Source organism: Anomaloglossus baeobatrachus, chromosome 5 (genome assembly GCF_048569485.1).
Source record: "Anomaloglossus baeobatrachus isolate aAnoBae1 chromosome 5, aAnoBae1.hap1, whole genome shotgun sequence".
In the NCBI taxonomy this organism is placed as follows: domain Eukaryota; kingdom Metazoa; phylum Chordata; class Amphibia; order Anura; family Aromobatidae; genus Anomaloglossus; species Anomaloglossus baeobatrachus.
Window position 1 is genome coordinate 384357556 of NC_134357.1, and position 23941 is coordinate 384381496.

General features: G+C 44.1%; 2 protein-coding genes across 5 annotated transcripts in view; one reads left to right on the forward strand and one right to left on the reverse strand.

Moving 5' to 3' along the window:
• The window catches only part of PNPO (pyridoxamine 5'-phosphate oxidase), a 60664-nt gene extending 37934 nt beyond the window's left edge, over positions 1-22730 (reverse strand). The window contains exon 1 of the mRNA XM_075350066.1: positions 22545-22730. Within this exon, the coding sequence (XP_075206181.1) occupies positions 22545-22715 (171 nt within the window). The 5' untranslated portion in view covers positions 22716-22730. The remainder of the gene's footprint in view (positions 1-22544) is intronic.
• Positions 22594-23941, forward strand: part of LOC142311547 (uncharacterized) — a 35350-nt gene continuing 34002 nt past the window's right edge. For 2 of the 4 annotated variants that reach the window (XM_075350061.1, XM_075350065.1), the window contains exon 1: positions 22594-22790. The gene's annotated coding sequence lies outside the window, so the exon portion shown is untranslated. Of the gene's footprint in view, positions 22791-22854; positions 22922-23941 lie in introns of those variants that run through there. The other 2 variants (XM_075350064.1, XM_075350063.1) reach the window with 2 other exon arrangements.

Here is a 23941-nt window from a genome sequence, read left to right on the forward strand (position 1 = left end):
CCCAACAAGTTACGTGTCTTGGAAAATGATGACACAATCATACTTTTTTTTTTGCAAAATTGAGATTTTTTTTTACAACTTCCTTAAACAGTAAGGTCTTGCCTCAGATGAGTCTCCCTGGCTCAAACAGTGGATGCTTCAGAATCATTCATACATTCATTCATGGTGGAAGACCCCAAAGGAAACTTTCTTCTATATTATACAACTTTACATTATCTGTCCTCTTTATTCTGTCTTTTTAAGGGACATTGACCTGAATCATGTGTTTTATGATATCAAGCCTTTATTCCATATTATTCTGTTAAACATTACCAGCGCTCTTTACAATGTGTACTTTCTTAGTGAGGCACAGGACTCAAATTACATTTTCTTCTTTATCAATTTTTATGACCCGTTTTTCGAGTTGTATACCTTATACTACATATACAGTTAGGTCCAGAAATATTTGGACAGTGACACAAGTTTTGTTATTTTAGCTGTTTACAAAAACATGTTCAGAAATACAATTATATATATAATATGGGCTGAAAGTGCACACTCCCAGCTGCAATATGAGAGTTTTCACATCCAAATCGGAGAAAGGGTTTAGGAATCATAGCTCTGTAATGCATAGCCTCCTCTTTTTCAAGGGACCAAAAGTAATTGGACAAGGTACTCTAAGGGCTGCAATTAACTCTGAAGGCGTCTCCTTCGTTAACCTGTAATCAATGAAGTAGTTAAAAGGTCTGGGGTTGATTACAGGTGTGTGGTTTTGCATTTGGAAGCTGTTGCTGTGACCAGACAACATGCGGTCTAAGGAACTCTCAATTGAGGTGAAGCAGAACATCCTGAGGCTGAAAAAAAAGAAAAAATCCATCAGAGAGATAGCAGACATGCTTGGAGTAGCAAAATCAACAGTCGGGTACATTCTGAGAAAAAAGGAATTGACTGGTGAGCTTGGGAACTCAAAAAGGCCTGGGCGTCCACGGATGACAACAGTGGTGGATGATCGCCGCATACTTTCTTTGGTGAAGAAGAACCCGTTCACAACATCAACTGAAGTCCAGAACACTCTCAGGGAAGTAGGTGTATCTGTCTCTAAGTCAACAGTAAAGAGAAGACTCCATGAAAGTAAATACAAAGGGTTCACATCTAGATGCAAACCATTCATCAATTCCAAAAATAGACAGGCCAGAGTTAAATTTGCTGAAAAACACCTCATGAAGCCAGCTCAGTTCTGGAAAAGTATTCTATGGACAGATGAGATAAAGATCAACCTGTACCAGAATGATGGGAAGAAAAAAGTTTGGAGAAGAAAGGGAACGGCACATGATCCAAGGCACACCACATCCTCTGTAAAACATGGTGGAGGCAATGTGATGGCATGGGCATGCATGGCTTTCAATGGCACTGGGTCACTTGTGTTTATTGAGGACATAACAGCAGACAAGAGTAGCCGGATGAATTCTGAAGTGTACCGGGATATACTTTCAGCCCAGATTCAGCCAAATGCCGCAAAGTTGATCGGACGGCGCTTCATAGTACAGATGGACAATGACCCCAAGCATACAGCCAAAGCTACCCAGGAGTTCATGAGTGCAAAAAAGTGGAACATTCTGCAATGGCCAAGTCAATCACCAGATCTTAACCCAATTGAGCATGCATTTCACTTGCTCAAATCCAGACTTAAGACGGAAAGACCCACAAACAAGCAAGACCTGAAGGCTGCGGCTGTAAAGGCCTGGCAAAGCATTAAGAAGGAGGAAACCCAGCGTTTGGTGATGTCCATGGGTTCCAGACTTAAGGCAGTGATTGCCTCCAAAGGATTCGCAACAAAATATTGAAAATAAAAATATTTTGTTTGGGTTTGGTTTATTTGTCCAATTACTTTTGACCTCCTAAAATGTGGAGTGTTTGTAAAGAAATGTGTACAATTCCTACAATTTCTATCAGATATTTTTGTTCAAACCTTCAAATTAAACGTTACAATCTGCACTTGAATTCTGTTGTAGAGGTTTCATTTCAAATCCAATGTGGTGGCATGCAGAGCCCAACTCGCGAAAATTGTGTCACTGTCCAAATATTTCTGGACCTAACTGTATGCTTCATGGCTTTGCCCTATATATACAGTGGGGGGAAAAAGGTATTTAGTCAGCCCCCAATTGTGCAAGTTCTCCCACGTAAAAAGATGAGAGCGGCCTGTAATTGATATCATAGGTAGACCACAACTATGAGAGACAAAATGAGAAAACAAATCCAGAAAATCACCTTGTCTGATTTGGCAAGATTTTTTTGCAAATTATGGTGGAAAATAAGTATTTGGTCAATAAAAAAAGTTCATCTCAATATTTTGTTGTATATCCTTTGTTGGCAATGACAGAGGTCAAACGTTTTCTGTAAGTCTTCACAAGGTTTGCACACACTGTTGGTGGTATGTTGGCCCATTCCTCCATGCAGATCTCCTCTAGAGCAGTGATGTTTTGGGCCTATTGCTGGGTAACACGGACTTTCAGCTCCCTCCAAAGGATTTCTATGGGGTTGAGTTCTGGAGACTGGCTAGGTCAGTCCAGGACCTTTATATGCTTCTTACAAAGCCACTCCTTAGTTGCCCTGATGGTGTGCTTGGGATCATTATCATGCTGAAAGACCCAGAAACATTTAATCTTCAATGCCCTTGCCAATGGAAGGAAGTTTGCACTCAAAATCTCAGGATACATGGCCCCATTCATTGTTTCATGTACACGGATCAGTAATACTGGTCTCTTTGCAGAGATACAGCCCCAAAGCATGATGTTGCCACCCCCATGCTTCACAGTAAGTCTGGTGTTTTTTCAATGCAACTCAGCATTCTGTCTACTCCAAAACAAAACGAGTTGTGTGTCTACCAAACAGTTCTACTTTGGTTTCATCAGACCATATGACATTCTCCCAATAATCTTCTGGGTAATCCAAATGCTCTCTAGCATACTTCAGACGGGCCCGCACATGTACTGGCTTAAGCAGGGGGATATGTCTGGCACTGCAGAATCCCTGATGGCATAGTGTGTTACTGATGGTAGCCTTTGTGACGGTGGTCCAAGCTCTATGCAGGTCATTCACTAAGTCCCTCGTGTGGTTCTGGGAGTTTTGCTACTGTTCCTGTGATCATTTTGACCCCACAGGGTGAGATCTTGTGTGGATCCCCAGATCGAGGGAGATTATCAGTGGTCTTGTATATCTTCCACTTTCTTATTATTGCTCCCACAGTTGATTTCATCACACCAAGCTGATTGCCTATTGCAGATTCAGTCTTCCCACCCTGGTGCAAGGCTACAATGTTGTTTCAGGTGTCCTTTGACAGCTCTTTGGTCTTCACCATAGTAGAGTTTGGAGTGTGACTGTTTGAGGTTGTGGACAGGTGTCTTTTATGCCGATAACAAGTTCAAACAGGTGCCATTACTACAGGTAATGAGTGGAGGACAGAGGAGCCTCTTAAAGAAGAAGTTACAGGTCTGTGAGAGCCAGAAATCTTACGTGATTTTAGATGACTAAATACTTATTTTCCACCATAATTTGCAAAAAAAATCATGCCAAATCAGAGAAGGTGATTTTCCGGATTTGTTTTCTCATTTTGTCTCTCATAGTTGTGGTCTACCTATGATGTCAATTACAGGCCTCTCTCATCTTTTTAAGTGGGAGAACTTGCATAATTGGTGGCTGGCTAAATACTTTTTTTTCCCACTGTATAAATGATGTCATAATTTTGTTTACACATGTAGATTACATAGTCAATGGAACCAAATCAGCAATTTTTGCCGGTTATTGGCACACGCAATGGTTAAAATAAATTCTTCAATATTGCAAATCTTGATGATGAAACTGCTGTCATTTATGACCCAATTGTTCATGAAACTATATGGCTGGTACACTCCATCTAAGTGTTCATTTATCCAATGGGCACAGTACAAAAAAGGATCACATCCCTCCTTATAACTTTTTTTTTAATTTCTCGTTCATAGATACGGTAATTGGGCATATAACAAATGACTTCTCTAAAGTCCAGGTCGTATATCAGTTCAGTGATTGGGAAAAGGGCTTTTCTGATTTAACTAGCATGTGAAAAAGTATTAGAAGCTCAGGTGGACTGCAGTTACAAGGCCACACAATTGCCATAATGGGATCACATACAGCCCTTTGAAGGGATTGCAGGTGTCCCTGACCCTAATGCACTAATAAGACAATGTGGTAAAGACTATGAGAGGCATCGGCGCTTGCCCAGATTTTTTTTTACATCTGTGAACGAGCCCCTGTCAATCATGCTCTTTTCCGCAGTATGTTCAATAAAATGGCGCCGGAGATCGCGGTTCCTGCATGTGCGGACTCCGGCACCATTTTAATGAAGACAGAATCATTGTGGCAATGGACACGCGCCGCAGATAACAGCAATGGCGGCACGGCAAGAGATTCAAATAAAGAAAAGTGGGCACATCATAGAGGAAGCTGGAGAGGACTTTACAGAGAGGAGCCGACCCACAAATGCCCGACCTCGTTGCACCTGTCAATCAAAGTGCAGTGCATTTCTGCAACCATGATTAAAGATATTTCTGCAACCAAGCATCGGATCTTTCTACAACAGGTATGCCTGGATTCAGCATCTTAGTGCCAGTATGGGACTGTCTTCAGTTCACATTGCAAAATCCTGGTGGTTGGTCCTCTTTAGGCTATGTGTCCACGGTAGAATGTACCTGCGGATTTTTCTGCATCAAAATCCGCAGCTTTCCCCCGGAATCCGCACCTTAGCATAGGTGCGGATTTGACGCGGATTTGACGCGGATTTCGTTGCGGATTTTGATGCGGATTTTGATGCGGATTTTGTCCATTGTACTCTAATGTGTTTCTGAATAAAGCTTTGACTGTTTTGAAGGCAAAAAAAAGTCTCTTTATGTCATTTCCTGTCCCAACCCTCCTTTCTTCTCCATTATCCATTTTGTTAGCAGTCTCACAGTGTGCTTATACAGAAAAGCTGCGGCCAACACCACTGGGCTCTGCCAACACCACTGGGCTCTGCCAACAGCACTGGGCTCTTACATTCTAACAGGCTGTATATAATAACCCAGTGGTGGTGGCCGCAGCTTATAGCCAAAAAATGTGTTCCCATGTTCCCTTTCACTGTTATTTAAAAAAAAAAAAAAAGTGCTCCGCTGTATTTTCACTGTCCAGCCCGATGCAAGCGAGCAACTGGGGGCTGTGCTTCTCAGCGGGATAAGGCTGAAGCATTCTCTGCCCCTCCCGCTGAGAAAAACAGTCCTCAGCTGCCCCTGAAAATGGCGGCTCCGTTGTGAAGCGCCATTCTCAGGTGCTGTACCGAGGCTCATCCAGCTTCACAGCATCAGCTGACCCGGGCACAGAAGTCAGCCGGTCACAGCAGCCGTCAGTGTATTAAATGCTGCACAGCTCTCTTCCGGCAGCTGGGAACGTCTGACTTCAGAGCCCTGGTCAGCTGACTTAATTCGCGAGCGCGGGCGGGTCAGCTGAATAGTCGGCCGATGTGCACTCATTTGACCCGGGCACGGACGTCAGCCGGTCCCAGCAGACGGAAGAGAGCTTTGCAGCATCTCGTACACTGACGACTGCTGGGATCGGCTGACGTCCGTGCCCGGGTCACATGACTGCACATCGTCAGCTGTCGGTGTGCAGTCAGCTGACCCGCCTGCGCTCGCGAATTAAGTCAGCTGACCAGGGCTCTGATATCAGACGTTCCCAGCTGCCGGAAAAGAGCTGTGCAGCATTTAATAATACACTGACGGCTGCTGTCACCGGCTTACGTCAGTGCCCGGGTCAGCCGGGTGCACATCGGAGCTGTCATGGATTATCGTTGGGGGATTCAGGGAGTAATAAAGATGGCAATCAGGGATGTGTGTGTGTTTTTCTTTCAAATAAAATTTTTAAAAAAAGTGTTTTCTTTTCTTTAGTACCAAACGGAGGTTCATAATGGCCGTGTCTACACAGGCATGACATTATGAACCTCGGGCTTAGTGCCAGTTTGCAGAAAACTGGCATTAACCCCGTTATATTACCCAGCCAGCCAATGCATCAGGGCAGCTGGATGAGCTTCGGTACAGCACCTGTGAATGGCGCTTCACAACGGAGCCGCCATTTTCAGGGGCAGCTGAGGACTGTATTTCTCAGCGGGAGGGGCAGAGAATGCTTCAGCCTTATCCCGCTGAGAAGCACAGCCCCCAGTTGCTCGCTTGCATCGGGCTGGACAGTGATAATACAGCGGAGCACATTTTTTTTTTTTAAAAAGAATTGTGAAAAAAGACCTGGGATCCTGTTTTGCCAGCTAAAAGCAAGCAGCCTGTAACTAGCTGCTTTTAGCTGACAATCCAGAGTCCGGACACTCTACACTACAAAATGGTGAAACTTCCTCTTCCTGAACTATCCTACATCACTTCCTGCGGATTTGTTTGCGAAAATCCGCACCAAATCCACAGGAAAAAGAGCCTGTGGGAACAGACCTGCGGATTTCTTGCGGATTTTACACCTTGCATTGACTTGCATGGGAAAAATCCGCAACAAAATCCGCAACAATAATTGACATGCTGCAGATTTTTCCGGATCAAAATCCGCGGCAAATCCGCGGCAGAAAAATCCGCAGCATGGGCACAGCATTTCCAAAATGCCATTGAAATGGCTTGGAAGTGCTGCTGCTGCAGATTTTCGGCAAATCCGCGGTAAATCCGCGGCAAATCCGCGGCAAAATCCGCGGTAAATCCGCAGCGTGGGCACATAGCCTAAAACTAATGCCATGACGTTCGGCTTAAGAACGAACCTCTATAAATGTAGCCAGGATAAAACCTCTGAGCAATTATTGATTGTACTATGGAGCTGGAATGAAAACTGCTACCTTGAACATCAGTTATGACTTTTTACAACCTTGTTGTTCTTGTCACATGGGCCTAGACTTCCTTTATTTTATACCAATGGCCTTTAGCACCAGTCATAAAAAGACGCCGACATGATGACATTTATATCGGGCATACTGAATTATCTATAACAGGTTTGTATAGATTATTTCAAGGTTTCTCTCGCATGAATATAAATGCACGGTTTAAAGTGCGGGTTCGCCCTTGTGAATCACTGCAGAGACTGGCACTGAAAAAGAAGCCACATTCAAGGCTAGTGATAGACATATGTAAACAACAAGGGACCATGTACAGAAGATAGGAAAAGTCTACACACCCTGTTAAAATGTTTGTTGTAACGTAAACAAAATCATACCAAGAAGAATAACGTTTTCCACCTTTAGTGCTACTTATAATCTATACAAATCCATTCAGAAAGAAACTGAAATCATTTTAAGGGGGGAAAGACAAATAACAAAACTAAAATAATGTGGTTGCATAAGTCTGAACACCCTCTTATAATTGGGCATGTGGTTGTGTTCAGAAATATCCAATCACATTTGCACTTATGTTATATAGTAGTTAGTACACAGCTGCCATCATTTACAGTTCATTTACAGTGATTTTTTTAATTGACCCCGTATAAAGTTGAGCTATGTTAGTGAGATTTTTGTGACATTTTTCTAGATGCATTTTAAAGGGAACCCGTCATCACTTTTTTGGCGTATAAGCTGCGGCCACCACCACCGGGCTCTTATATACAGCATTCTAACATGCTGTATAGAAGAGCCCAGGCCGCTGTGAGAACATAAAAAACACTTTATAATACTTACCTAACGGTCGTGTGGTGGGCCATATGGGCGTCTCCGTTCTCCGGTGTGGCCTCTTTCGGCCATCTTCATCCTCCTTCTTCTCTAGCCGCGGTGTATGACGTGTCCGACGTCATCCACACTCGCCAGCATTCAGGTCCTGAGCAGGCGCACTTTGATCTGCCCTGAGCAGGGAAGATCAAAGTATTGTCATGCGCCTGCGCAGGACCGGCGAGTGTGTATGACGTAGACGCGTCATGCACCCAGGCCAGAAAGAGGACGAAGATGGCCGAAAGAGGCGGCACCGACACCGGAGAACAAAGACGCCCATATGGCCAACCGCGCGACCGTTATTATAAAGTGTTTTTTACGTTCTCACAGCGGCCTGGGCTCTTATATACAGCATTTTAGAATGTTGTATATAAGAGCCCGGTGGTGGTGGCTGCAGCTTATACACCAAAAAAGTGGTGACCGGTTCCCTTTAAAACAAAAGCCATAAACAGGTGTACAAAAAGAAAACTGAAACAACTCAGCACGATCCCAGAAACCGGGTGAAAAAATTCTGACTGTAGCCTGACTCCATGGATGGAGCTTAGCTTAAAAGACCCAGAGAGGGTAAAATACAAAAAGTTAATTAGGCAATAGAGAAAGTGTCACACTTTGAAATAGTACAATTTTTTATTTTATTTAATTTGTATTAAAACTTCATGATATTGATGATAGCTGGGAATAGCGGTGTAATAGGTGCATTAAATAGACGTCACTTCCACGGGTCAGCATCTATGCCGCTTTCTCTTCCGCCTTATTAACTATGGTCTATAAACAGCTTACAACACAGCAAAGGGATCTCATTGTTGAAAGTTATCAGTCTGGAGAAGGGTACAAAAAAAATAATTCTAAGGGGTACTTTGCACGCTGCGACAGCCGATTGTAGCGATGCCGAGTGCAATAGTCCCCGCCCTCGATGCGATATCTTGTGATAGCTGCCGTAGCGAACATTATCGCTACGGCAGCTTCACACGCACTTACCTGCCCTGCGACCCACCTCCTTCCTAAGGGGGCGGGTCGTGCGGCGTCACAGCGACGTCACATGGCAGGCGGCCAATTGAAGCGGAGGGGCGGAGATGAGCGGGAAGTAAACATCCCGCCCACCTCCTTCCTTCCTCATTGCAGGCGGGACGCAGGTAAGGAGATGTTCCTCGCTCCTGCGGCTTCATACACAGCGATGTGTGCTATTGCAGGAACGAGGAACAACATCGTACCTGTCGCTGCAGCAAAATTATGGAAATGACCGACACTGCACAAATCACCGATTTTCGACACTTTTGCGATCGTTTATCGGTGCTTCTAGGATTTACACGTTGCGACGTCGTTACCGGCGCCGGATGTGCGTCACTTTCGATTTGACCCCGACGATATCGCAGTAGCGATGTCGCATCGTGCAAAGTACCCCTAAGACATTAGATATACAATGGAACACTGTGAGAACGGTCATCAAGAAGTTGCCTAAATTTGGTGCAACAATGACATTACTTAGGACTGGACATCCCTCAAAAATTGATGAAAAGACAAGAATTGGTCGTGAAGGCTGTCTAGAGGCCTACAACAATATTAAAGAAGCTGCAGGAATTACTTGCAAATACTGGTTGTGTTCTGCATGTGACAACAATCTCCCGTATTCTTCATATGTCTGGCCTGTGGGGTCTAGAACATCCAGACTTGGATATGTTTTGCTAAAACCTACATCTAGCTTGACAAAAGCATGTGGAAAAATGCGCTCTGGTATAATGAATTCAAGGTTGAAATTTTTTGGCCAAAATTCCAAAAGATATGTTTGGCGCAAAGCCAGTACTGCACATCACCGAAAGAACTCCATACCCACAGGGAAGCATGGTAGGGGCAGCATTATGCTTTAGACCTCTTTTTTTCAGCAGCTGGAACTGGGGCTTTAGTCAAGGCGAAGGGAATTATAAACAGTTCTAAAAACAACCAAAATATAAAATTTTGCATACAAAACTTCAGGCACTGAGTAGGAACAATATCTATTGGGGTACTGCTGTATGACTGTAACTAATTTATGGGCACAGCTCCATGGCCTGGCACAATGTAATGGTGGGAAGAAAGGAATGCGTGAGGCAGGTAAATTGCCAGTGCCTGCATGTGCCTCCTTACATGATAATGTTGTAATGCGAGGGGCAGGACAACCTAAGCTTAATCAATCCAAGGCCCCATCGAAAACAAAAACAATCTATACTCACATCCTACAGTGGAACCATTTCAGTGACCACTGCAGCCAATCAGCATTCCATTAGATTGAAGGTTCGCTCTGATGAAACAGTAAAGACTGCGGCGGTCACATGCCACAATGTCACGTCACCATCCGGAAAAAGTAGCGAAAATAATGCTGGAATGGCGCTACTGCAGTAAGTAGGTATACATTATTTCTACTGGGCGCTGGATTAACTAAGCAGGTGTTTCCAGTAGTGGACACCCCCTTTAAAGGAAAAGAGTCATCCAAAAATTACTGAATCAAATTTTTGTGTTAAATGTTTTTTTGTTCTATTTTCAATAATGTTGTTATTTTCACATCACTATTATAAAAAAAATAAATCCTGAACTCTTGTAATTAACACTAAGGTGAATAAGCTTAATTGAGTTGTCAAGGCAAAAAGAAGCATTCCCAAGTGGTTTAGGTCAAACTCATACTAATCAGCACCCACCAAGATCTAGCGCAGCCGATAGCCATCCTACCTGTGACTGGCTGCAGTGGTCAGGTGACTTTGAGTAGCGCTTCATTAGAAAAATATCCAAGTCGGTGTCAATAAAAAATCAGCTTATCATATATAAGACAGGTCCTCAGGGGACTTTATACCTGAATTATCCGACCGCTTCTGCTGATCAGAGCGATGCTTCAATATCCCTCTGAACAGCAGAAATGCTGATCTCCTGTGAGTGTCTGTGTTCTGCCAGCATTCACAGGAAGTGAGTGGTGACAGCGATGGGGATCATCATTTGACCCCACGTTCTTATGACAGCCCATTGGCACCCGGGGTTGTCGATGGCGGCAGGACACAGAGTGATTCCCGCTGGAGAGCGTTAGATTACGCTGTCAGATTTTGACAGCGTGATCTAAGAGGTTAACACCTGTGCCTGTTAGTAGCTGCACATGTCTGCTGATCAGATTAGCATTCATGTGTGGATAAATAATGCGGGCTCGCTGCGCAAGCCCACATTAAAGGGTTTTACATGACCAAAGACCTCCATGGTGCCAAAAAAAGAACCATGCTATCTGGAGCACAATCATCCTCATGCATGGCAATGCACCATCTGATGCTGCAAAGAATACCTTTGAGTTATTGGCTGCCATGGGCATAAAAAAGAAAAACTCATACTGAGGCCACCAGCCTCCCTTGACCTCAACCCCATTGGGAACCTTTGGAGTATCAACAATCAAATGATCTATGAGGATGGGAGGCAGCGATCAAAACCGCAGCTCCGGGTGGCTATTCTGCAAGCATAAACTATCCAAAACTCACAAGTTGAATGGATGCAAAAATTGCGAAAGTGATATCAAAGAAGGGTTCCTATGTTAACATGTAAATTGGCCTATTAAGATGTTTTTGATTAGAAAAGCTTTTGGTTCACTAAATGTGACCTCCTAAAGGCCCCTTTACACACTGAGACTTTCTAGCGATCCCAACCTGGCCGGGATCGCTACAAAGTCTCTTTTGAGTCGCTGGTGAGCTGTCAAACAGGCAGACCTGGCCAACGACGCAGAATCGATACGGACCTGCAGAACCACCTCGCTGGTCATTGGGGACGTGTTAAAGCAGCTATTTGAAAGGGAAGTCACTAACGAAGTCGTTGTAACGGTGTCAAACACACTGATGCATGCTGCACAGCGGGAAACAAAGGACCAAAAAAATGGTCCTGAAAGATTTGTAGCGATCAGCAACTTCACAGCGGGGGCCAGGTCACTGATGCATTTCACACACTGCAATGTCGCTGGGGAGGTCGCTATTACAAAACCGGTGACGTTACAGCGATGTCGTTAGCGATGTTGCAGTGTGTAAAGGGGCCTTAATGCTGCAAATTCAACAAATGACAATCTTCAGTTATTTACAATATTTGTGTATATAATATTTCTGTATAATAATTTAGAACAGTTCATTTTGAATTTTTTGGTTTTGAAAAAACTGTCATTATTGGGAGGTTCATCCAATAAAATGTGATTTATATTTCAGCGGTTAAAGATTTGATCACTACACTGACTAATTTGCATCGACCAGTTAGGAAAATCAGAGAGAAATAGCAATGTGCATAATAATTTGGAACATGATGTGTGTGTGTATGTGTGTGTGTGTGTGTGTGTATATATATATATACATACACACACACACACTGCATTCCAAATTATTTTGCACATTGCTATTTTTCTGAATTATATATATATATATACACACACACAGTATGTAATGTAAAAAAGACAATATCAAGCCATATATATATACACGCACACACACAATGATAGCAAATTGAAATAAAAACTTTGATGTTTCGTTAAGTTCAAAACTAGGCGGCACATGTAAACAGTTATTACCATCTCAGACATTTATGGCATTTTATGGTATATCCACAGAACATGTTATAAATGTTTGATAGATATGGATCTCACCTTTGGGACCTTCACCTATCTCAAGATCAGGGAAGTGTCTTGTGGCCACTGTCAATAAAGAGGCGACTCTGTATAAGTTTTATGGGAGTATTGGAACCAGCCTAGTATGCCTATGCCAGAAATGTCTGAAAATGGTATACTCCTTTAAGGATATATCATCATAAAACACAATTATCTATTGCTAACTTTGTAATGATCTGGAACTGGCTGAATATAAACTGTATTAGGCTACAAGGAGCAGGGCGGACACCACAAGGCAGTTATTTTCCCGTATCAAAGTACAAGGGTCATAAACCCTTCACACAAGTTATGCATTTACCTAGGTTTTTGCAATATCCAGCAGCCATGAATAAGCAATGTAAACCTAGCAAAACTTAAAGAGGACCTGTCAGCAGGATTTATCAGTATAAAGTATAGCCATGGCCAGAATGGTGCTGTGATGCTGATTAAATAGATACCTGTATTGAAGGAATCCGATCTGTGGTTGTTGAATAATCATCCTCTAAAGTTTTCATTTAATGTTGTCACCCATGCCTCGCAGCGAAACTTGGGGTAGGGTCTTCTCCTTCCCCACCTGCCCCCTCTACTTCTTTGACAAAAGCAGGTAGGCACTCCCAGCACTACGGTGCTCGAATCACTGGATGGACTCCACTGGAATGATCATAGAAAAAGGATTGTCACTCGTAGAATTTTTCGTTTCTTTCGCTTTATTTCAAGCCATGAAATGTACAAACTATTCTACATCACTGTACATTTTTTGCACATTTGATGGCTTGAAATAAAGCGAATGAAACGAAAAATTCTTCGAGTGCCAAGAAAAACTATGATGCATCTTTTACAGGTGACTGACTATTCAGTGACCTGCCTCCATTTTGAAATTTTGTGCCCCCATCATTGCAGCCGGTGCTGGAGGTGGCGCATGCGCTGATCAGATTTGAATGACCTCTTGCTTAAGCTGAAATCTCGATCTGCGCGTGCACCGGCCGCCTCTGGTGCCGTTTTATTGAAGACAGTCTATAGAATCATACTGACATAGTCTTCAATAAAATAGCGCTGGAGGCAGCGCATGCGCAGACCGAGATTTTGGCTTAATGAAGAGGTCATTAAGGTGAAATCTTCTTCACACTTTCTTTTTCCCAGCATTGTGGTACAGGTTGCTCTTAAGGCCCCATCACACACAGAGATAAATCTTTGGCAGATCTGTGGTTGCAGTGAAATCATGGACATATTATTCCATTTGTACACAGCCACAAACCTGGCACTGATTGTCCACAATTTCACTGCAACCACAGATCTGCCACAGATTTATCTCTGTGTGTGACAGGGCCTTTAGTTTTGTCCGTCCAAACAATTCCTTTCCAGTACTCGGCTGGCTTCCTTAGATATTTTCTTTAGGCATAGTCTACACTAGCCTTTCTATTTTTAAAGCTGATTTATGGTTTGCACCTTGTGGTGAACCCTCTGTATTTGCTCTGATGAAGTCTTCTCTTGACTACTGCTACTACTCCCTGGAGTGTTCTTTCGTTGGATGGATGTTGTGAAGGGGTTTTTCTTCATCATGGAAAGCATTCTGCGATCCTCCACCCCTGTTGTCTCCGGTGGACATCCAGGCCTTTTTGAGTTCCGAAGCGCACCAGTGCACTCTTTTTTTTGTTGCAGAGTGTACCGAACTGTTGATTTGGCCACTTCTAATATTTCTGATATTTCTCTGATGTATTTTTTTTTCCAGCCTAATGATGGTCTATTTCTCTTCCATTGAGAGCTCCTTTGACAACATATTGTGGGTTCACAGCATCAGCTTCAAAAAACAAATGCCACACCTGGAATCAGCTCCAGACCTTTTACCTCTGTAATTGCTGATGGATTAATGACAGCCCATTTAAAAGCTTCTGAGGTAATTGTCCAAGCACTTTTTGTCCCTTGAAAAAGCAGCTTCATATTAAAGAGTTGTAATTCCTAAACGCTTACTCCAAATAGGATGTGAATATCCTCAAATAAAACCTGACAGTCTACACATTAAAGCCATATTAATTAAATATCTATATCTCGAATATGTTTTGTTAAACAGCTAAAATGCCAAAACCTGTGTCACTGTCCAAATATTTCTGGACTTAACTTTAACTGTATGTCATAATACTTTATCAGGGGTTTTACATAATTTGTTCCTAGGTAAATAATTCAGATTAGAAAGCCTAGGATCCAGTGATAACACATCGTAAGACCCAAGGGAAGAAAGCAATGTCACTTCTATAGTGGTGAATAGTGAAACACTGCAGCCATGCCCATGGAGTCACTCCAGCAGCACTAATGCGGGCTTTACACGAGACAAGCTATCATGCGATGCATCGTCGGGGTCACGGTTTTCGTGACGCACATCCGGCATCGTTCACGACGTTGTCTCGTGTGACACCTCTGAGCGACGCACAATCGCTCACAAATCGTGAGTCGTGTACTCGTCGCTGAGTTTTAAAAAATTGTTTATTTAACATGGCGCCGGTTGTTCATCGTACTCGGGGCAGCACACATCGCTCCTTGTGACACCCCGGGGGCGATGAACACAGCTTACCTGCGTCCTGCGGCACCCGCCGGCTATGCGGAAGGAAGGAGGTGGACGGGATGTTTACGTCCCGCTCATCTCCGGCCCTCCGCTTCTATTGGGCGGCCGCTGTGTGACGTTGCTGTGACGCCGAACGTCCCTCCCCCTTCAAGAAGAGGATGTTCGCCGCCCACAGCGAGGTCGCTCAGCAGGTAAGTACGTGTGACGGCGGTTTAACGACTTTGTGCGACACGGGCAGTGATTTGCCCATGGCGCACAAACGACGGGGGCGGTTATGATTGCTCGTGCAACCGCACAATAGACCGTAACGTGTAAAGCCCGCATAAGGCTACTCTCACACTTCCATTTGGACAATGTTTTTCATTTGAGAAACAGACATTAAAGGGAACCTGTCACCAAATTTGGCAACTATAAGTTGTGGCCACCACCAGTGAGGTCTTATATACAGCAATCTAATATGCTGTATATAAGAGCCCAGACCACTGTGTATAACCTAAAAACCACTTTTATTATACTCATAGGGGGCGGTCCAATAGGCGTCGCTGGTCTCTGGCCCGGCGCCACCTCTCTCCGGTGATCGCTGTCCTCCTTCTTCTGAGGACAGTGTGTATGGCGTGTCCTACGTTATGCACACTAGCCAGCATTGAGGTCCTGCTCAGGGCACATCAAAGTATCGTAGTGCGCATGTGTGGGCGGTCTTTAACCTTTCCTCGAACCTGCGCATTACAGTATATTGATCTACCCTTAGCAGGAGAGATCAAAGTGTGCCTGCGAAGGACCACAATGCCGGCCTGTGTGAATGATGTAGATGCGACATCCACACTGGGCTGGGAAGAAGGAGGACGGAGATTGCAGGAGAGAGGAGGCACCGACTGGAGAGCAGCCACACTCATCAGACCGAGCTGCCCCCTAGGTGAGTACCGTATATAAAAGTGTTTTTATGTTCTACAGAGCGGTCCAGGCTCTTATTTACAGTATTCTAGCATGCTGTATATAAGAGCCCACTGGTCGTGGCTGTAGCTTATAGTTGCCAAATCTGGTGACAGGTTCCCTTTAAGTATTAATGGTGAAAAATGAACACTTCCATACTGATGCACATGCAAGCAGAGGGGCCTCACTGATCATTGTGGGGTCTGTCTGGGATCTGTTATGTGTCAGTTTTTTGGACAGAAAAAAAAAAAAAAGTTCTGTACAATGCACTTTTTCTTCTGCTCAAAAAACAGACACATATCAAAACCCAGATAGACCCCTTTCTAATCATTGGTACCCAAGTTCTTCTGTTTGCAGCATTTTTATTTTTACATGTTTGTTCTTCAAAACAAAACAAACTGTGGTGTGAATATAGACTAAGAATTAAAATTAGGGTATTCTCACACTGGCGTATAACACGGAGAAGATCTCGCATTGCACTCGGACCAATGTTATTCAATGAGTCAGCGTGTCTCGGATAACACGCACCCATACAAGTTTATGAGTGCGTGTGAAACATTGGACTGCACTCGGATGTCATCAGAGTGCAGTCCTATATACTATACCAAGACAGGCAGCAGTCAAGACGAAGTAATTAATATTTCCATCTTCTCTGCACCTGTCTCACATGTGAGAGAATCTGATCACAGTGAATGACACTCGGCTCACACTCGCAGTGAGTCTAAGCTGAGTGTTATTAGCATACGCATTGGATGCTATACGCTAATGTGACTCTGGCCTTGACTTTAAAATGCTGCACCCTCTGATGGTGAGAAATCCTTCATCTAGCGACTATCACCTCCTTCACATTCCCATACAGCGCCCTCTGCTGGCAGTATGGCAGCTATATGCAGAAGCTTTTAATATATGTTCATAGAAAAGGCTTCATGCAAAACTTTAGTGAGTTCTGTAAACATGGCGTCTTTTCGAGACCAGCACAGTCATTGTGTTTCCCTACTGAAGCCACTGTTGGAAGGCTTCACTGGGTGTCTTGCTGTCGTTCTTGCAGAGGCTTCGCTGTCATTGACTCTATACTGTGGAGTATAGAAAGTGAGTGACTTCTGAGCGAAAGCCGCCCAAAGAATTGTATGTCGCATCCTATAACCGCTTCAGGGTTTCTGAACAGAAGTCACAGCAGACACGTACACAGCAATGTTGTTCTGTCACATTGCTTTTCATTATGTTCATCTGGAATCTTTCCTGCACTTTTTCAAAAAGACTTTGCGTGCACCGTCTTGTATTAATGTTGTTTTAATTGGGTGTTATACCATTTAAACCCTTTACAGACTGTTCGATTTTTCGGCTACATACTTTTGTTTTTCCTCCCCTTCTTCAAGAGCGATAGCTTTATTTTTTTCCACTTTGCATAGTCGTATCTATGAAGCCTTGTTTGTTTACACAGGACGAGTTGTAGTTTCAAATGACACCACACAATGGACTGAGACTCTACTGTATACATCACATAGGATACACTGAGACTCTGCTGTATACATCACATAGGATGCACTGAGACTGCTGTATACATCACATAGGATACACTGAGACTCTGCTGTATACATCACATAGGATACACTGAGACTCTGCTGTATACATCACATAGGATGCACTGAGACTCTGCTGTATACATCACATAGGATACACTGAGACTCTGCTGTATACATCACATAGGATACACTGAGACGCTGCTGTATACATCACATAGGATGCACTGAGACTCTGCTGTATACATCACATAGGATACACTGAGACGCTGCTGTATACATCACATAGGATACACTGAGACGCTGCTGTATACATCACATAGGATACACTGAGACGCTGCTGTATACATCGCATAGGATGCACTGAGACTGCTGTATACATCACATAGGATGCACTGAGACTGCTGTATACATCACATAGGATGCACTGAGACTCTGCTGTATCATCACATAGGATACACTGAGACGCTGCTGTATACATCACATGGGATACACTGAGACGCTGCTGTATACATCACATAGGATGCACTGAGACTCTGCTGTATACATCACATAGGATGCACTGAGACTGCTGTATACATCACATAGGATGCACTGAGACTCTGCTGTATACATCACATAGGATACACTGAGACGCTGCTGTATACATCACATAGGATGCACTGAGACTCTGCTGTATACATCACATAGGATACACTGAGACGCTGCTGTATACATCACATAGGATGCACTGAGACTCTGCTGTATACATCACATAGGATGCACTGAGACTGCTGTATACATCACATAGGATGCACTGAGACTCTGCTGTATCATCACATAGGATACACTGAGACGCTGCTGTATACATCACATAGGATGCACTGAGACTCTACTGTATACATCACATAGGATACACTGAGACTGCTGTATACATCACATAGGATGCACTGAGACTCTGCTGTATCATCACATAGGATACACTGAGACGCTGCTGTATACATCACATAGGATGCACTGAGACTTTACTGTATACATCACATAGGATGCACTGAGACTCTGCTGTATACATCACATACGATACACTGAGACTCTACTGTATACATCACATAGGATACACTGAGACTCTGCTGTATACATCACATAGGATGCACTGAGACTCTATTGTATACAGTACATCACATACGATACACTGAGACTCTACTGTATACATCACATAGGATACACTGAGACTGCTGTATACATCACATAGGATGCACTGAGACTCTGCTGTATCATCACATAGGATACACTGAGACACTGCTGTATACATCACATAGGATACACTGAGACGCTGCTGTATACATCACATAGGATTCACTGAAACTCTACTGTATACATCACATAGTGTATCCTATGTGATGTATACAGCAGAGTCTCAGTGTATCCTGAGACTCTGCTGTATACATCACATAGGATACACTGAGACGCTGCTGTATACATCACATAGGATGCACTGAGACTCTACTGTATACATCACATAGGATGCACTGAGACTCTGCTGTATACATCACATACGATACACTGAGACTCTACTGTATACATCACATAGGATACACTGAGACTCTGCTGTATACATCACATAGGATGCACTGAGACTCTGCTGTATACAGTACATCACATACGATACACTGAGACTCTACTGTATACATCACATAGGATGCACTGAGACTCTGCTATATACATCACATAGGATGCACTGAGACTCTGCTGTATACATCACATAGGATACACTGAGACTATGCTGTATACATCACACAGAATACACTGAGACTCTACTGTATCATCACATAGGATGCACTGAGACTCTACTGTATACATCACATAGGATACACTGAGACTATGCTGTATACATCAGACAGAATACACTGAGACTCTGCTGTATCATCACATAGTATGCACTGAGACTCTGCTGTATACATCACATAGGATGCACTGAGACTGCTGTATACATCACATAGGATGCACTGAGACTCTGCTGTATCATCACATAGGATACACTGAGACGCTGCTGTATACATCACATAGGATGCACTGAGACTCTACTGTATACATCACATAGGATACACTGAGACTGCTGTATACATCACATAGGATGCACTGAGACTCTACTGTATACATCACATAGGATGCACTGAGACTCTGCTGTATACATCACATAGGATGCACTGAGACTGCTGTATACATCACATAGGATGCACTGAGACTCTGCTGTATCATCACATAGGATACACTGAGACGCTGCTGTATACATCACATAGGATGCACTGAGACTCTACTGTATACATCACATAGGATACACTGAGACTGCTGTATACATCACATAGGATGCACTGAGACTCTGCTGTATCATCACATAGGATACACTGAGACGCTGCTGTATACATCACATAGGATGCACTGAGACTCTACTGTATACATCACATAGGATGCACTGAGACTCTGCTGTATACATCACATACGATACACTGAGACTCTACTGTATACATCACATAGGATACACTGAGACTCTGCTGTATACATCACATAGGATGCACTGAGACTCTGCTGTATACAGTACATCACATACGATACACTGAGACTCTACTGTATACATCACATAGGATACACTGAGACTGCTGTATACATCACATAGGATGCACTGAGACTCTGCTGTATCATCACATAGGATACACTGAGACGCTGCTGTATACATCACATAGGATGCACTGAGACTCTACTGTATACATCACATAGTGTATCCTATGTGATGTATACAGCAGAGTCTCAGTGTATCCTGAGACTCTGCTGTATACATCACATAGGATACACTGAGACGCTGCTGTATACATCACATAGGATGCACTGAGACTCTACTCTATACATCACATAGGATGCACTGAGACTCTGCTGTATACATCACATACGATACACTGAGACTCTACTGTATACATCACATAGGATACACTGAGACTCTGCTGTATACATCACATAGGATGCACTGAGACTCTTCTGTATACAGTACATCACATACGATACACTGAGACTCTACTGTATACATCACATAGGATGCACTGAGACTCTGCTATATACATCACATAGGATGCACTGAGACTCTGCTGTATACATCACATAGGATACACTGAGACTATGCTGTATACATCACACAGAATACACTGAGACTCTACTGTATCATCACATAGGATGCACTGAGACTCTACTGTATACATCACATAGGATACACTGAGACTATGCTGTATACATCAGACAGAATACACTGAGACTCTGCTGTATCATCACATAGTATGCACTGAGACTCTGTTGTATACACCATAAAGGATACACTGAGACTATGCTGTATACATCACATAGGATGCACTGAGATTCTGCTGTATACATCACATAGGATACACTGAGACTTTGCTGTATACATCACATAGGATACACTGAGACTGCTGTATACATCACATAGGATACCTGAGACTCTGCTGTATACATCACATAGGATACCTGAGACTCTGCTGTATACATCACATAGGATACACTGAGACTCTGCTGTATACATCACATAGGATACACTGAGACTCTGCTGTATACATCAAATTGTATACACAGTCAGGGAACAGCAGTTCTAAGTCACTGATCTATCACTAACCACCCTAAGAGAAGACTAAAGGGGGCTTTACACGGTAGCGATATCGCTAGCAATTTCTAGCGATAGCGACCGTGTAAGTACCCGCCCCCGTCGCGCATGCGATTCTTTGTGATCGCTGCCGTAGCGAACATTATCGCTACGCAGCGTCACACATACTTACCTGGTCGGCGGCGTCGCTGTGACTGCCGAACAATCCCTCCTTCAAGGGGGAGGGACGTTCGGCATCACAACGACGTCACCGCAACGTCACTAAGCGGCCGGCCAATCAAAGCGGAGGGGCGGAGATGAGCAGGACGTTACATCCCGCCCACCTCCTTCCTTCCGCATTGTGGCCGGTGGCAGGTAAGGAGACGTTCTTCGCTCCTGCGGTGTCACACATAGCGATGTGTGCTGCCGCATGAGCGATGAACCACAACGCTGAACAACCCTTACCGATTTTTGACTTTGGGACGACCTCTCCATGGTGAACGATGTTCACCATTTTTGAGGTCGCTGGTAAGTATTACACGCTGCGATATCGTTAATGACGCCGGATGTGCGTCACTAACAACTTGACCCCGGCGACCAAACATTAACGATATCGTAGCGTGTAAAGCCCCCTTTAGAGAAGTGTTTGGACAATATGATAACACTCCATCACTTCTGCAAACAGCCCATAAAGAGTACATCAACTAAAACAGCTATACATAAGAGCCTCCACAATATTAGCCTATGCCGCAGAATACAGTGTTACTTTAAATGGGTTGTCCACATTTGGGGAGTTTTTTTGTCCCCAATTGCATGTTATTGACGTTAGAAATCATTTTTGCAATTGGGTTTCACGACACATTTTTGCACTGTCCGCTTTCTATAGCTGCTGCAGAAGGAGTTAACTGGGGATCTGTCAGTCAGCCACATTGACAACTGATGACTCTTTTATCTGTCATTTCCTGAGCCCCTATCAGATAATGCTCACAGGGTCATAATGCAGAGCAGCCCAAAGACAATCCCTTTATAAAAATTAGAACTAAATATAAAGGCTCATATCTCTGCGACCATATGGTGGATTTAAAAGAAAAAAAAATCTGAATAATCAGGGTGCGACAGTAATAAAATGGAAGAAAAAAAAACAGTCCGCCTTTCATCTGGTGACAAGTTCTCTTAAAGTAAAAAAATTTAAAAAAACCCAACGCTGTGGACAACCCCTTTAATATACAAGTGATAGTCACTAGTGTGGGGATAAGGAGCTAGGACATGCGCATTACCAGCTGGGCAGGAGGAGGCTCCACCCACGAGGACCATACAGTGTACAACCAGAGCTGCCCATAGCAACCAATCAAATTGCAGCTTTCATTTTCTAGCCTGCAATAAGATAAGAAAACTTTATTCCTGTTTTGTCATGGACACAATGACGATTCTCAAAACACAAAACATCCTGAGGTTCTTCCTTAGTTGTGGCTGTGACAGCCTACAGAGGCTACCAGCCATGCTGAGACTTGTAGTTCCACAACAGCTGAAATCCACAGGTTGCCCCTCATGCTGAGGTCATGACCTTTTACCTCGTTATCACCTCGGTATCTCTTCCGCATGGCCCCCAGGTCCATGATGTCACTTCCAGCTCTGCCGCTGACTGCCTGGATGGTGAGTGACACACAGGTAGACGCCAGCAGCCCTCGGCACACAAGCATGCCAGGCTCCAGGAGACAGGACCTGTGTGATGTCACGGTCATGTGATCAGTCACGTGAGGAGAAGGCGCTGGAGAAGGACAGGAATGGCCGCTCTACTAAACTTCCAGTGATGTCAGGTAAAGGAGCCGCGCTCACAGCACAGGGGCGGAGGGGAGCCGGGAGTGGGCGCACGGGCTGCATTATCACCCTGTACGGAGCATTGTGTCACCAGCGGACCCCGCAGCCTGTACACAGTGCAGCCAATGAGGTAACAGCCCGTACACTGGGGTCTGCGGCCGGGGCATGCTGGGACTTGTAGTTCCCACTTACTGTACTGACTGCTGATATGTCATAATACCGGGTAATATCTGCAGCCGGGGCATGCTGGGACTAGTAGTTCCCTCTCTTCTTACTGTACTGACTGCTGATATGTCATAATACCGGGTAATATCTGCAGCCGGGGCATGCTGGGACTAGTAGTTCTCTCTTCTTACTGCACTGACTGCAGATATGTCATAATACCGGGTAATATCTGCAGCCGGGGCATGCTGGGACTAGTAGTTCTCTCTTCTTACTGTACTGACTGCAGATATGTCATAATAGCGGGTAATATCTTCAGCCGGGGCATGCTGGGACTAGTAGTTCTCTCTTCTTACTGTACTGACTGCAGATATGTCATAATAGCGGGTAATATCTGCAGCCGGGGCATGCTGGGACTAGTAGTTCCCTCTCTTCTTACTGTACTGACTGCAGATATGTCATAATAGCGGGTAATATCTGCAGCCGGGGCATGCTGGGACTAGTAGTTCCCTCTCTTCTTACTGTACTGACTGCAGATATGTCATAATAGCGGGTAATATCTGCAGCCGGGGCATGCTGGGACTAGTAGTTCCCTCTCTTCTTACTGTACTGACTGCCGATATCTCATAATACCGGGTAATATCTGCAGCCGGGGCATGCTGGGACTAGTAGTTCTCTCTTCTTACTGTACTGACTGCAGATATGTCATAATAGCGGGTAATATCTGCAGCCGGGGCATGCTGGGACTAGTAGTTCCCTCTCTTCTTACTGTACTGACTGCAGATATGTCATAATAGCGGGTAATATCTGCAGCCGGGGCATGCTGGGACTAGTAGTTCCCTCTCTTCTTACTGTACTGACTGCAGATATGTCATAATAGCGGGTAATATCTGCAGCCGGGGCATGCTGGGACTAGTAGTTCTCTCTTCTTACTGCACTGACTGCAGATATGTCATAATAGCGGGTAATATCTGCAGCCGGAGCATGC